A 15,944-nucleotide genomic window follows, 5' to 3' on the forward strand; every position below is an offset into this window, starting at 1 on the left:
AAGGAAGTGGTCACAGCACCAAGCCTGTCAGAGTTCAAAGAGCATCTGGACAATGCTCTTAGTCATGGTTTAGTTTTAGGTAGTCCTGTGAGGAGCAGACATTTGGACTTGATGATCCTTATAGGTCCTTTCCAACCTTGAGATATTCTATGATTCAATCTTTGGCCATTCTCTGATGTATTTCTTACAACATTGTGCTAAAATTAAAAACTAGTGGTGTACTACATCACAGCACACCATCCCCACACCAAAAAAAATAATCACTCTCGTTTCTTCCATCCCTCTCTCTTGCTTTCCCAGAATGACACCTGTCTTTTTTTCTCCCTCAACAGTTTATGACCTTGCATTTAATGGTCTCGACTGTAATTAACCCCTCCCACTGTACTGCTACTCTGCCAGCTCTTTCCCTTTTTTGCACTTGAATGTCTGATTTCTTCTTCTACAGCACTTTGCGTTCACCTTCATCGAATTTCTTCTCACTACTTCAGGCCTTTTTTTCCTGCATATTATGGCAATTTCAAATTCTGATACAGCCCTCAAAACACCGGCGTGCATTCTCAAGTCAATGATAACCATAGATTTTTATACATGCTATTTATTTTACTGCTCAAATCATTAATGCAGTTATGGAAAAACACAGGCCTTGCAATAAAATACACAGTGGTCTCACTCAAAACACCCTCTCTGGCTACATGCCAATAGCTATTCCAAGCACAATTTTTCTGCTACATTTTGGTAATTTAGTTTGCTTCCTTCCTTTGCTCATAAAAAAAGGATATAGTGAGGCAAAGAAAACATTAAATGCATCCGTTTTCTCTGAATCATCCATCATTTTTTCTCCATCCACACTTAATCATGTGCTTTTCCTTCGAGTTTCTGCAGCTTCATTTTGATTGATCCTTACAAGTCCTCGCTACACCATTTTCCTTCATGTCAGGAGATTGCTGCTGGGCCATTAAAAAGAAAAGCACCTCTTTTCAGTTGCCCCATTTATCATCTTCCAAGCAGACCTGGGCACCACCACCCGCACTTAACCAAAACTGCCTTTTGAGGTCCTTATTCTGCTTCTCTCATGTCCCTCCTTTCTCAAGAGCACCAACCGCCAACTCCTCCGCCCCTTTCCCTTGAATTACCTCTGACTTTGAGATTTTTAACCATTTCTAATAAGCCTGACTGTAACCACGGCCAACCCTAGAACAACATGCTGTACCTTCCGAAAGCCAAACTCTTTGTCTTTTCAAGTCTTCCCATGTTAGTTTCCCAACAGGTACCCAAGTAGCAAATACCTTCCTCTTCTACCACATTGGGGATACTGGTGGATGAAAAATTGGAGATAAGCCAGCAGTATGTGATTACAACCCAGAAAGCTGACTGTATCCTGGGCTGCATCACAAGAAGTACAGCCAGGAGATCAAGGGAAGCGATTCTGCCCCTCTACTCCCCTCTGGAGAGACCTCACCTGGAGTCCTGCATCCAGATCTGTAGCCCTTAGCACAGGAAAGACATGGACTTGTTAGAGCGGGTCCAGAGGAGGCCACAGATGATCAGAGGGATGGAACACCTCTCCTCTGAGGACAGATAGAGAGAGTTGGGCTTGTTCAGTCTGGAGAAGATTTCAGGGAGACCTTATTGTGGCCTTTCAATATTTAAGGGGGACTTAAAAGAAAGATGGAAAGAGACATTTTACCAGGGCTTGTAGTGACAGGACACGGGGCAGCAGTTTTAAATTGAAAGAAGGTAGGTTTAAATGGACCTTAAGGAAGAAATTTTTCTTCAGGAATTTGGTGAGACACAGGAACACATTGCCCACAGAAGTTGTGGATGCCCCATCATTAGAAATATTCAAGGTCAGATTGTTTGGGACTTGGAGCAATCTGATCTAGCAAAAGATGTCTCTGCTCAGGAGGGCCGGACTGCATGATCTTTAAAAAGTCCCCTCTACTCTAAGCCCTTCTGTGATTCTACAGTTCCCAAGCTTTGGAAATACAGACGTTAATGATGTTCAGCATTATGCCTCCAGCCCTTCCTGAACCACGGGTCTCTCTGTTCCAATGCTGCAGTTAATCTCCCAAACTCTCTGCAACACCCATCAAATATTTTTGATATATATTGACATTGAGTTCCTCCTGTGTATTCCTCATACCAGTGTTACATGTTTTAGCTTGACGTAGTGCTTCATTCTCTCTCCTGCCTCTTATAGTCCCAGCTCCAATGAATAATTCATTTACATCAATGGTACAACAGTCTGTCAGGACATAGAGTTTCATGGCAGAAGCTAATACAGAAATCAAAATTCCCTCTACCATCTGGATTTGAGCCCTGAAAGACTAGAAATAGCAAGTACTGTTTGTTTTCTCTCTCTTGGCTAGAAAGGCTGTTTGAGAGTCACAAATCTCTCCTTGGAAGTTTATTTCTAACTACCATGTTTTCATGAAGAAAGGTTCTGAGAAATCAGCATTTTTCACCAACCAACCTTCCCCTACAACCTACCAAAACATATTGCTGGAAGAAGCTTGGTCAGCTATCAAGAGGACCTTAGAGCAGTCAAAACACTCTTGGTACCCAAGGAGTACACTGCTACAAAAGTCTGCACGCAGAAATACAGTAAGTCCATCCGCTACCATCTTGTGTTCCTGTCACTGTGTTCCACTCCGTGCCTCAGCCACTCTTACTCCAGTGCCATCTTCATTACTACAAAAATCTATAACCACACATGACCACTCAAAGCCTCCACACCTTTGAGAAAGCTCCAGGCCTCCTTGTTGCCATACCCCAGTTATGGCAACAAGTCTTATTTCAATTCTATAGAATTTCATGATGACCACAAGCTGGACACTTTCTCTTTATAGACATCATCAAATTCAAACAGAAATAAAGACACTGTTAACTCAACATCCAGGAAAACTTTGAGATTTATTAAGCTTCTAAATATCAGCATTACCAAGAAACCATCATGAATCAAAAGCATTATGGCCTGTTTCCACATTACACTTCCAGGCTCCTCATAGCCAAGGGTAAGTGTTTCAGTTCACTAGAATTTCTTGAAGCGATAGACTTCCTCTCCAAACCCACGTGAAGCATATAACCTTGGCCTCTAAGGTTGACATTTACCAATGGTAAAGCTGATTTTCCTGTTTATATTCCCTAGCAGATACCCTATGGCTTTCTCCAGCTACTCGACACTTCAGGTTCAGGACAGTTTATGAAAGCCAAACTGATTCACTTGTGCAGGAAGGTGCCAGACATTTTTTACACAGATTTGTGCCACACTACTACTCATCTCTACTCCACCACTGATTTTAGAATCCTTTCATCTGGCAACGCTCTCTTGAAAGCTTGAAACCATGACAATTAATTCTAATGGTCTATACTGCTTAAGTGGACATCTGAACAGCATCTTGCTACCAAGTACCTTTTTTCTGGCCAGCATTGCACCCTGGACATCATCAATGGGAGAGTCTGTAAGAATGAGATACATGACATTTCAATTCATCTGGGACTCTTACAAGCTAGATACTATGACCAGAATCCAACAAGTGGTACTCATTTTACTGAGAATCAGAGCTGGCTACTATTCCCCTACTTGCAGGGTTTTTTTCAGATATTACAGACCACTCAAAAAAAAAAAAAATCTCTAAAAGGGAGGGAAACAGCCAACGGAGAGGTTTTAAAATTCAGATCAGCATTATCCATGTTCCTGCTTATTGCAATCTTAACATTCCCCCAAATATTAGATTAGTGGGTCAGAAAAGAGGAGGAAAACACTGGAAAAAGAAGAGTCAAAGGGGCACAAACAGAATGGAGAGTCTGCAGTCTAGAAATACAAGTGTTATTCCAAATCCTGAACTAAGCCAGGGCACGTTAAAAAATGCTACTTACAGGGTTACTGGAATCCTGATTCTCAATATCCATCTGGAAGATGAAATATCACAAGCATTGGCTGTGACACAATGAAGACTCCTAGCAGAGCTGCAGCCCAAGAACTGAGCTTTATTACACTCGAGCCATTCGACACAACCAGACTTTTTAAGAGTATGCAGTTTGGCAGGCGTTTGTACAAGATGACTGCATGCTATGTCACTCTAAAACTTCTTATCTTTGTTATCTAGGTGAGATTACAAACATATAAGGTCTTTGTATAAGGTTTTAAGTATATAACTTGGAATATATAGTGTATTGTTAGCCCTTACTCAGCCAATCGTGATCACACCATTGAATGAACAAGGGCCTGAAGAATTGGAATTTTGCATTTTTAAATTTGTGTGATGGCAAAAGGAAGAAACTGATTTTATGATGACCTAAAACAGAGTTAAGTGTCATACAGTAGTCAGTTTAAATTGATCTGAAGCATTGTTAATGTAGCAACATTAGCTTCTCATCTCCCCAAGAGGAACACATTAATTATCCTTGTAGATCAAAAGGTTGTACAGGATAAAAATTCTTTTAGAAGAGAAAACTTTAATCTAGCAGACTGAAAAAACATCTGGTTACCTGAAGTTGGAGAAAGAAACAAATTAAACAAAGTACATATTTAAATTATAATGATACTGTATTTTGGGGAATCTAATTACATAGAATATTTTTAGAGTGGGGACTCTTTCTATATCAGGACCTGAACACGGGATTAGTACTTTTTGCTCTGCTACCTTTATGGTCTTCATTAAGACTAAGCCCAGCAGAAGCAGCATAAGCTCCTGCAACTCTGAAATGATGTTGGTTATCAGTGTCTGATTGCTTAGCTGAGGAGTTCATTAATGCAGATTGGTCATCGCACAACACAGGGGAGAAAAACAAACTTTGAATGCATTTATCACTCGTGTATGACTGTAAGAGAGGTCTTTGAGTATGTTAAATAGCCATTGAACCTGCTAAGGGACAGCAAGGTGAGCTGTGCCAGAGGCAGTGGGTAGGATTATGGTAATCCTTTAACGAGCGAGCGGGTCAGGCTAGCAACAAGTAAAGCCATTCAGGGAACCAGGTGCTTGACCAGCATCCGATTCCACTGTGATCTGTCCCAGAAGAGCTGAACTATAAATGCAGAGCACCCACATAAGATTGCTGTTCTTATAAATATATGAACACTGCCAGCAAGTCCAAGAGCTTGCTTTTATTATGGTCAGTTCTTTGGTCACTCAGAGATGCCATTTTCAGGATAAAGTCAAGAAGCAAAGGACTGTTAAAAGGCTGCTGCTGCTCCAGCGTACTCAGCTAAAGGGACACGCTTTATGGTCCCATCAAACTGGTCCTAACACTGAATATGTTCTAGTGAATATCCAGCACAGAAAGCTGTGATAATGGTAAATTAATTAGCAGATCCCACAAAAAAAAGAGGCAGGAAACTACCTTGCAGCTTTAAATCAAGACTCGTTTTTTTTAAAGACAATAACCTGTAGCTCAGAAGCATTTAGGAATCTGCTGGAAATCCCAGGGCATTATCTGTGTAAAGGAAGTGCGGTTAGACCATCACAACAATTGAAGTTATAGCTAGAAACTTTAAAAGAGAAAGGAAAGCTTCATTAACTTTTTACATCTTGAAATTCCTGCCTGATTTAGAGACATTGATAGTCAAATAATCTCTCTGATAAAGGTGAGGAAAAACCCATCCCAAACCGTGCAGTAGGCAGGATTAGATATAGCCCAGCCCTGAGCTAATGATCATCTAATTTGTGCACAAAAAGCTGTTGAGGAGATTCCACAGACCAGAAGAAAAGGGTAGGGCAGATCTTGTACTCTCAGATCCAGGAACTCTCATCTGTGATGCTTCATCAATGTATTTGGTAGAACTGGATTCTTGATCTGCATAATCTTTAACTAGAGTAAGCATTCATTCAAAACTGAAGCTAAATAAAGACAGTAAGTAAAAATTTAACATCTAAGCTCAGATTTAACATCTAAGAACAGATTTGTAATTGAGCACCATATCAGTTTGCCAGCAAAAGGAAGACAAAGAAACATGAACAGCTTTATATACACAAAGTATTGTGTAACTGATTCAAAATGAACCAATTTCCAGGGGCTATGAGCACCTCCAAACACCCTTTCGTTTCAACAGGAACTGTGCATGCTGTTAATAAAGTACTGATGCCATGCAAACACCTAGATCCAAGTTACTTGGTTCTTCAGCTGAAATTTTCCCTTCCCCTGACAATAACAGCAATCAGTAACAACAGCTTCCGTTTCCTCAATTTAGGCAAGCTTCCTTTTATACAAAGAACATGAAGTACCAAACGAATACAGACTTTTAAGAGCTGAAAGAATAATAATTTTCTTAAGAAACTCAGAGATGTGATACAAAAGAAACAAGACTAATTCCACATATAAAATTACAGGTTGATGTTCCTTTTAACTATTTACATTAAAGCCGCAGGTGATGTCTGGTATGTAATGATATTAAAAAACAAGTTTCAAGAAAGCTTTACTATGAAAATGAAATTAAATCTGGAGACATTTAACAAGTCACATGGCTTTAGCTGCTGTGAAATACCATTTCACCTGAAATGCATTCAGAATTTCAAATTCCTGAAACGCAAAATTTTCAAGCCTTCAATAGTCTTCAATAGCTATAGCTGTTCTCTGAAATGAAGTATTAGCCCTCATGACAAAGAAAAAAAAACCCTTTCTCCACTTCTTTACTTTTTTTTCTTACATAAAGGAAGGATGAGAAGCTCTCCCAAAGCAAAGTGAATTTACAATTTTAAAAGTTCTTTAAAAACAAAGAAGCAAACATACATTCCTTTCTTTCCTTGTGACTACATTGTATTCTAAGCTCAACTGTAAACGCTCAATGTTTTAACTGCACCAGCATTAAATGCTGCCACATTTATCACTGACGAGTCCAATGGCATACTTCAACGGCATCAGCATTCATATTGTGAGACGCGAAAGCAGTCGTTCAGTTGCAGTCAGATTGTTGCTTGCTTGCACCATGGTATAATTGGATTTCACCTGGAATCCAGCAAGAACTTGCCCTGACCTTTCATGTTTCCCTGAAAAAGCTTTTCTACACATATATAAAACCAACAGACACACAGGATGAACAGCTCTCCAGTTCTTTCATTGACTATGAAAAGCAGGTTTTCTTTAAATCAATAGCTTAATAGTTATGCTGAATATAGCTTTTTCCACATTTCTTGCTTGTAATCCAATGTCACACTGTGTGTTTGATACCTCAGTCATCATCTTGCTGATTTCTTTTCTGTCAACAGAACAGAGAGTTCATAATGTCAGGACAGTTATCTGAAGTAAGAGCGCTAATACATCATGACAACTGTTTTCAGATACAATGGATATTAGACAATGACTGACTCTCTAAACAGTTTTCTGAGTGGTCAGACAGAATGTTTTCACCAAATGGAACAGAGCAGTATAAATCCTCTTCCCCATCCCAAATGATAGGATTTTATGTCCAGTGAAGAACAAGATCTGCCAACAAAATGTAAAAGAACCAGTAAACACAATGGTGGTCACAGAAGTCAAGAGGAAGGCAACCTGACCCCCTTCCTAGGCTTACAAAAAAAGTTATTTTCATATCACTGTTCAAAGAAACAAAGAAATTGTATTGAAAAAAGAAATAAGTGATTAAGTTTTTTTTCCTAATATACTTATCTCCTAACTTTTAAAGAATTTTTAAAATGCATCAGCTTTGGTCATTCATTTCCATTTTCACTGCATCCATATTTACATTTAAATAAGAAAGAAAACAGCTAGGTCCTTCAGTAAGATTTGTCAAGCTATATTCATTGCTATTGAAATTAATAAGCTAAAGTGAGATCAGTATGAAAGCTTGCTCTTCCTCACTTAAAAAACAAACAACAACAACTAAAATCAACCAACAAGAGATGTAAGATGGCTTCATAGGTTACTTTTCTGTAATGATGTAACCTATGTTAATGAGTGAAGCACAACTCCAGGCACTTAGATGTTGCCATTTCACAAAGATGGAAGGTCAGAAATTTCTTTTCACCACTACTTACCAGTTTAAGAAAGTCAATTAATTTGTGAACATCCTCTCCTGTAGAAAGGTCCACAAAATCTTTCGGCAGTCGGTAACTCAGGTATGGACTAGGCTGCACGGTAACTTCACTGTTCGTACAACGGAAAACTGGATAGTCCTTTGGAAAAGAAGTTGGATAAGACAAGAACAGTGTACAAGAATAAAGCTAGCAACGTTTCTTGAACGCCTCCATGAGATTGTCTGAGTTGTACTACCAATGGGTTTATTTGGCATTCATTCAACTAAACCTGTGCTTTCTAAAAACTGTAGTTTTCTTATTTAAAAAAAGAAGAGCAAAAGTTAAAATATTAATACTTTTATTTGACTCATTAATTTCCTCACTTTAAAGTTTCTACATGTATCAATAATTAATGCATTTAATATACACACACAACAGTGCTGTAATAATGGAGCTAAAAGGAACTTTGGGCAATAGTCTCTACATCAATACATAGCTAAAAAAAATCTTTACAACAGAATCCCTAAACTTGTCTGCATAGGTTCTTTGTTTAAACCCATGTTTGCAAATATAACCTTACCGAAATAACAATCTAAGCTTTCCAACCAATTTACTCACTGAAGAAAAAACATCTCTACAACATACCCCAAAATATCTCTAAATGCTCAATTCTAGCAACAGGTTTTGGGTAACTCAATATCATTTTCAGTTCGACACACTGATACAGAATATAACTGCCCACAGTTTGGCAATAAGCAGCTTCATTTTATAGACAGGTCTGTAACTTCACACCCAACTCTCTGAACAGGTGTAAACTGAAACACAAATACAAGTCATTCTACTTTTTATCCAGGCTTACACCAGAGAAAGCAGTGGAAGGTGTGTGGCACTGAGAAAAAGAAATCCTCAAAATAAAACTCAGGTGTCCCATGGGCAGCTCAAGAACTGGGACTGTGTTTTAACAAAGGAGAGACACCTTTTAGAAGGGAGATTCATTGAATGGGTTTTCATTCAGCAATAGCCAGACGGTGAGACTAAGAGAAAATAGCATGAATGATAGCCTGCAGAGTGATTTATTTCCCTTTCACTGCGTTATGGAAAAGAAACGGAACCAAAGCAAAGCTCAATGTTAAAATCAGCTCAGTGAAGCATGTCATTTCAGTTACCTCTAATGCAGTTAAACAGATAGAAAATAAAGTCACGCTATCTGACTAGCCTTCTCTTCTCAGACAACTACCAAGTGTTACGCAAGATTCACTAACGCGCTGCTTTCTACCTTTGATCCAGCCATCCATGGGCTTGTTACGATGCAAGCATGCAGTGAGAAAAAAACTGGAGTACAAATAAATGAGGACTACTCCTCCCTCTCTGTATTAAAGGGAAGTTATTTGTTTTTACAGAGGTAATGCAGCTTGAAGGAGGGACAGAAAAGCCTTGCTTTGCACGTCCAGGGAGTTCAACCAGAGGACAAGGCTTCCCTCAGGGTATTCAATATGAGGAAGAGATAGAAGTTTAGCTTCTTTTTGCCTCCCCCCCAGACATAAATCTGGAGCTCTGGGAAACTGTATGACAGATACCAGGCACAAAGCAGAACTCTAACTGATTTAAAATCTGTTACTTTTCTGTTTATAAAAGAAATTGAAAGGAGCACATCGAAACCGCATAAAAGCAAGTTTCGAGGCATCTTTTTTGCAATGTGGTCGAAGCTGCAATATGGGCTTGTACTGTCTGAACTAAAAACCCCTCTGCAGGAATGCAACACTTGTTGAGATTAACTACTGTCTAATAAGGTAGATTCTACTTAGAGTTTACCTTTCATGAGTTAAGGGCATCCACCCACTTCAATGGGATCTGCATCACAATTTGATTATAACAAAGAAAGGGAAAAAAAAAAAAAGAAGCCATAATGTCTGTTTGATTTGTTAGGCAGCCTCCCTCACCGCAGAGCTGTACCTGTTCCGTTGCCTCCCCTTCACACTGGTCTCCTTTCAAGTTCTTCCCAGAGGTCAGTTCTTCCCACGTAAACAGCAGAGAGTCTGTTACTTCACCGAACGGGTTAAAATCTATTAACCAAATCTTACCCTGCAGTGGAACAATGGAAGAATTAAAACTAGCTAAGGAATGTCAAAAAAAAAAAAAGAAAAAAAAAGGAAAAAATATCAGAATACGGATAATATTACTGAAGTACGCTTGGCCTTTTGATAAAAAGATACCAAAATTGAAATCGCCTGATTTTAAGTACTTAAAATACTCTATCATACGTTACAGTAGACAGTTTTGAAACACAGCAAACAATGACTTATTGATTTATTATATATATATTTATATACAGAAGATCAGACAGAATTCAAATACACTGAATTCAGTTCTATGCAAGGTACTTTCAGATGAGACCACATTAGTTTGGTCTAATCCCCATGGCCCTCCGAGATCCCCAGACAGCATAAACACGGAATGGAAATAAAACCCAAAACAACTCCAAACGAGAATTATGCTTTCCATCAAAAGCCACCTCAGCACACAGGCGCATACAAAGATTGCTGTTCTTGGTCTCAGAAGGGACTTTAAAAATACAGAGCAGGGCCAGCGAAATGCTAGTGGAGATCATGAAAACTGAAAGCTGCTACACAGATAGAGGTAAAGAATACTTTAAAGGCATTTTTAATACAGCCATTACTTGTCATCTAGGCTAGTTTCTCCTGCCTCATCTTTAATTTATTTGTGTTTGAAGCAGTTCTGGTAGTATGCACAACAATGTGCCTGTTCTACAACTGAAAAATTCCCTTCCTGGAAGTGTTCAAGGCCAGATTGGATGGGGTCTTGGGCAACCTGGTCTAGTGGGAGGTATCCCTGCTGTGGGCAGGGCAGTTGGAAATGGATGATCTTTAAGGTCCCTTCCAACTCAAACCATTCTATGAAAAACAAAAGCAGAGAGACTAACGTGACTTATTAAAGGTAATAAATATGTCTGCAGAGGAGCAGGAAACAGTTTGCATTCCTCGAATCATCTCACTATATGACCCCCAGTATGGGGCCATCTTTCCTTACCCAGTGAAACGTCACCTACTCTAACAGAACGAAACTTCATTATAAATTGTAATGAAATATCAATACAATAGGTAGCATGAATTTGCAAAACAAGTACTAGATCTGATTTCTTCCTGATGTAACCAATACGGAAAGAAAAACGTTGCTGTAACATACACAGGGCTGAGGGGTTCTATCATGTTTATTAACGATCAACTGGAACTGAAAACAGAACTTGAAGACTCTATAGCTACTAAAAATTTATTTTGCTTCCCCTTTCTTTCCCTCATTCCCAAAGGATCTTCTTTCTTTAAAAGATCCTTCCTATCTTGATACAATCAGCAAATATCTTCAATGATTTACACTCCAGCCATCTGGTTTGTAACTTATACAGATGATTTTCAAGCTTTCAGTCACAGAGTAATACAGGAGACTTCCTCTCCCATCCACATAACCAAAGCCACCCCCAAAGGCACTTATGTACTATAGTATAGAAAATGCATAGAAACCCATACAACAGAGAACAGGAATGCTCTGCCTGGTCTGTTATCATCTACAGCAAGTTACCCATGCAGGTGGGCGAAGTCCCAGCACAGATGAAACCAAGAATACTACTTGTCAACTGGAACAAAGCCAGCACCTCAGCCGGTGAGTGTGTGGTTGCAGGCAGGCTTTCACAGGTCTGTCTCTCTCTCAAGGTAGATCCATGGGGTACAGCTCTTGCAGAGGAAATTTTAAGAAGCCAGTGCACCACCGTGGCAGTACTGAAACCAGATGGCTACAAAAGAAACTGTGAATTGTGGGGACACACACCTGCGTGGTTTTCTTACTTGTTCTAGAAGGGTGAAGAAGTACAAGTCTGCATGGCTAAGTTGCAACACCTCTGCACTAATATTGACACCAGTGGTGCAGACAGTGAACAGGCACAAGCTCTGCTATCATATTCCATCTCTGTTCCTCTTCAAAAGGCAGTCACAAATTCTCATTGTAAGTGATGTTTCAGTTTTGCTAATGGGCGCATCTTGTTAGCTCCAAGGCAGCAGGAGGAGAAATCTGTAATTTTAGATTCATTCTATCACACTAGAAAAACAAGCTAATGAACCAATTTAATCACAGACAGAAGCAGTGGCTGGCAAAATTTGTTCAGCAGTTCAGAGAATCTTTCCTTGCATCAGAAATGTTTATACTTAGTGAAGGACTTCCCTATGAAAGGCTTTCACAGAGACGCCTCCTCACGCCAAATACAGGAAACTCAGCTTTACAGGAACACAACATCACTTCTCTAGAGATATGGACTCCAGAGAAAAACAGAAAGGTGGTTTTGAGATTGCTGAAAGCAACACCTGTTTGTTGTGAGCACCCAGCATATTTATTCCTCCCTGCAGAAAACAGTACACCATCTACAACACCAACTGCTTCCTTGACACGGTCTTAAATCTGCACTGAACTTTGGCAGCTGCAAATTGATGAGAAGTGGCAAAACAAATTAAGTATCCCTTCTCAGGGCTCATTAAAGAGAGTGTATATAACTCTGGTTCAGTAATCAAAGTGTCTGTTCTTAAGATTAAATGCTCTTCCAAGTCTTACGTACAATGTCACGATTTAAATGGGGCTTCAGGTGACTTGCGCTGTGTGTTTAAAGACCAGTAGTAAAGTTATTTATCTGCCATCTCCTGCTATTAGTAATCTTTGTCATATGAGAGCAGAGAAATGCACAAGCCAAGAAGGCAAAGTTGTGCATATCTGGAAGTGGTGGGGTACACCAAACTTGTATTACATAAGATTTTTCTCACCCTAAAAAAGGATGGATTTACCATATCATGTCACCTTCATGCTGTTTTACTGAAGCATTAAGCAACCTGCTGCTGAAAGCACCTACGACAAAGGAAGTGCCCATAACAAAGACTGTTTAGAGGAAGTTAAGAGATAGATAAAATGCAAACTGAACAGTTGCGCCTCCCTAACTCCAGCTGCACGTTCATGTACGGTGACAAAGCTCACAAGGCAGAGACACAAGCACTGCATGTTAACAAGAGCAGCTGAGGGCTAGCAGTGGCCTGGGCTCACAGCATTTCTCTGCCTTACCACAGTGACTGTCTTGAACATGGTTACAAGTTGTTAACACTTGGGAGATTCATGAAGTCAACAGCAGAGCAGATTCTCAGGCTTGTCAGCTGTTGCACAAGGATTGTGAACTGCTAGCAATGAAAAAAAAGAAAAAGAGAAGTAGATCCAAATGACAACAGACTACCAGTCCTGTGACATAACCTCTTCAGAACTAGGTGTTCAGATCATCCAGCTTGGAAGACTGCAGGGCAGCATTTCTTCCCTAGAATATGACTTGTCTGCAAAGGCAGGCACTAGCTCAGATGAGCTTGGTGGAAAGAGTGTAACAGGAAAGGTAGATGCATAAAATCTTGTTTTCAACCAGGCCACCGCTGTTTCTATGCCACCCTCCAATTCAAGAGGCAGGACCTGCGGCAACCTAATACCACACAGCCTCTCAAACAACTAAAGCAAGCACAGAGCGGGGGTTGCTCTCTCATTCATCACCATATCAAAGAACAAGCTTCTCCAAGCTGATTACTTACAAGTTGAAAAAAATTTACAAGAGTGGACATTTCTCTCATGCTGTAGGTGAGGTTGCTGTGCAGTCAACCTGACGAGAAGCACAGGTTCTGGAAATGAATCACACTCGGCAACACTCAATATCCTTTTGCTGCCTATAACTCGCATACAAAGGGAACGATGAATAATATAGCTGCAAACCACAAAAGTATGTGTGAAAGGAGGAGGATCTGACACACAAAGGATTATCTGGTACTTTACAAGACCTGAGGGAAGACGGCACCAAGAGATATCTACAAACAGATATATTTTATCTTGACAGAAGAAGAAACACTGCTCATTTGAGATCACACAGGCTGAAACCTTTTACTTAAACAATCTGTCTTCATGCCTCATCTAAGAGGCAGAGTAGCCAACAGCAAAACCCAGTTCAATGCTGAAGTGTCAGTCTTCATTTTGACCGCATACAGCATACTCAAGCCTGACAACCTGAGCCTGGGAAGCTAATTTTCATTACCATTCAGCATGGCTGTTTTCAGCCCACAGCTTGATTTTAGGTGCCTTCATTAAAAATTGTGCTAAGTAATGGTACAATAGTTGTTTTCCACATGACACATATTCCCATCTAGTTTCTGTTTTGCAAATGTTAGCAAGATTTACTATTACACTATTACAAAACACCTTAGCAACATGCAAACTCAGAATCAAGATTTACTACAAATACTCCTAGCTCAGCTCAAACAAAGACATTCTCCAATCCTGTGACTGTAAACAAGTCAGACAGTGAGACTCAAAAATATATATCAAAAGTATATAGATTTTTTCTGCATTTGTGTTTTAGAATTTAGAAAAAAAAAATAAGCTAAAACAAAGACTTCTCCTGCACTAATATGTTCCAAAATCAAGTTATAATTCTCAAAACCAGGTTTTGAGATTTAACGCTACATAATGCATTTTTGGTTGTCGTTGCTTTTAAAACATTACATGCGTGCCTTTCATCTGATTGATTTCTTTCCATTGACACTAGGAGAGGTCAAGGTGACTAACTCTGGTATTGGCACCTTAGGTTCAGATGGGATATTTCTCCCCACTCCATCGCTATCTGGATGCTCAGGGTTCTGATCAGCCAAGCACTCAGAACCACAGCTGAAACAGTGCAAAACAAAAAAATTATGCATCCACCTGTCCCAAACATACACTCTTTTGACATCTATCACTTTGTACCCTAAATTTCCACGTATGAAGCACAAGCTATCATTTTCCAGCCTAAAGAAATATTAATCATTAATTTTGATGAGTTCAGATGCTATATAGAACAACATCACTTGGGGGGGAAGCCCAAGAAACGTTTTTTTTGTAAGATTCTCCCAAATATTTTTATAGTGAGCAAAATATCACCCTTAGAGCCACCCTGGCTGAATATTCAGATACGTTTAAATCAAAAGCACACAAAGTAAGCACTATGCAGAGGGAACAAGTAATGCTTTGCTAAAACAATTTAGTAATGTTATATGATATTGACTGAGTACCTATCTTAAAAGAAAATACCCCAAGCCTGTCATTGTTTAAGACTACAATGCCCTTAATAACATACTTTAGCATTCAGTCAGCCCTGAATTGGTCAGGCAGTTGAACCAAATCTTTGCACGTCTCTTCCAACTGAAATAACCCATTCTAGATTATTTCAACAAAGACTCTATGTCATAATGAAAACTAAAGCATCTCCAGTACACTCACAGAACTGACAGAATTGCTGCTACAGACAGCGTTATATGCTTTAAGTTATATTGCTTCTCTGGAAGATATTTACTAAAGAATTACACCACTAGTGCAGACATATTTATACCTCTAATCCTGTTATTCTCCTGCTGTGGACAGTGCCTAACGTAGCAAAAGACCTGCAGAACACAATTATAACATCAAGTAGTTTGGTTTATTTTGCTTTTTGTTTGATGGTTTGTTTTGCCAGAACCATTTCTAGGAAGATGGAGTTATTATTTGCTTAATCTCTGCAGCATTTCAGGAAGAGTTTCCACAGAATAAACAATTAAACACAACCTATTGTTCACTTACCTTGCTGTCTCTGTATACATCAAAAACAACTGAAAAGGAGAAAAAAAAAAAAAGGTTACTCTTATGACATAATTTCACAGAAGATATCTAAATCTGAATAGATACTTGCGTACACAGCACAATCTGCAAAGTCAAGATGTGTAAAGAACTACAAACCAGAATTAGGTCCATTTCCAAGGGGGAACTGAAACATTCCAAGAACTATTGTTAATGCACTGAGAGATCATCTGCCATTTTTTCACATGTAATGCTGGTTTCTTCTGTTGATTTTTCTCCCCAGCGAAGAACATTTGATGTAGTCTTAGCCCAGAGAGCTGCTTATCT

At 39.3% G+C, this 15,944-nt stretch overlaps 1 protein-coding gene across 2 annotated transcripts in view; it reads right to left on the reverse strand.

Annotated features, from left to right (window-relative positions):
• Positions 1-592: 592 nt before the first annotated feature.
• Positions 593-15,944, reverse strand: part of CDC123 (cell division cycle 123) — a 43,805-nt gene continuing 28,453 nt past the window's right edge. Inside the window, exons 10-13 of one of the 2 annotated variants that reach the window (XM_054076661.1) lie at positions 15,621-15,649; positions 9,906-10,034; positions 7,974-8,111; positions 593-7,195 (exon numbers count right to left, since the gene is read on the reverse strand). In XM_054076661.1, coding sequence (XP_053932636.1) covers positions 7,169-7,195; positions 7,974-8,111; positions 9,906-10,034; positions 15,621-15,649 — 323 coding nt within the window. In that variant the 3' untranslated portion in view covers positions 593-7,168. The other variant, XM_054076651.1, reaches the window with a different exon arrangement.

The sequence above is a fragment of the Cuculus canorus genome, chromosome 1 (genome assembly GCF_017976375.1).
Source record: "Cuculus canorus isolate bCucCan1 chromosome 1, bCucCan1.pri, whole genome shotgun sequence".
NCBI classification, from domain to species: Eukaryota; Metazoa; Chordata; class Aves; order Cuculiformes; family Cuculidae; genus Cuculus; species Cuculus canorus.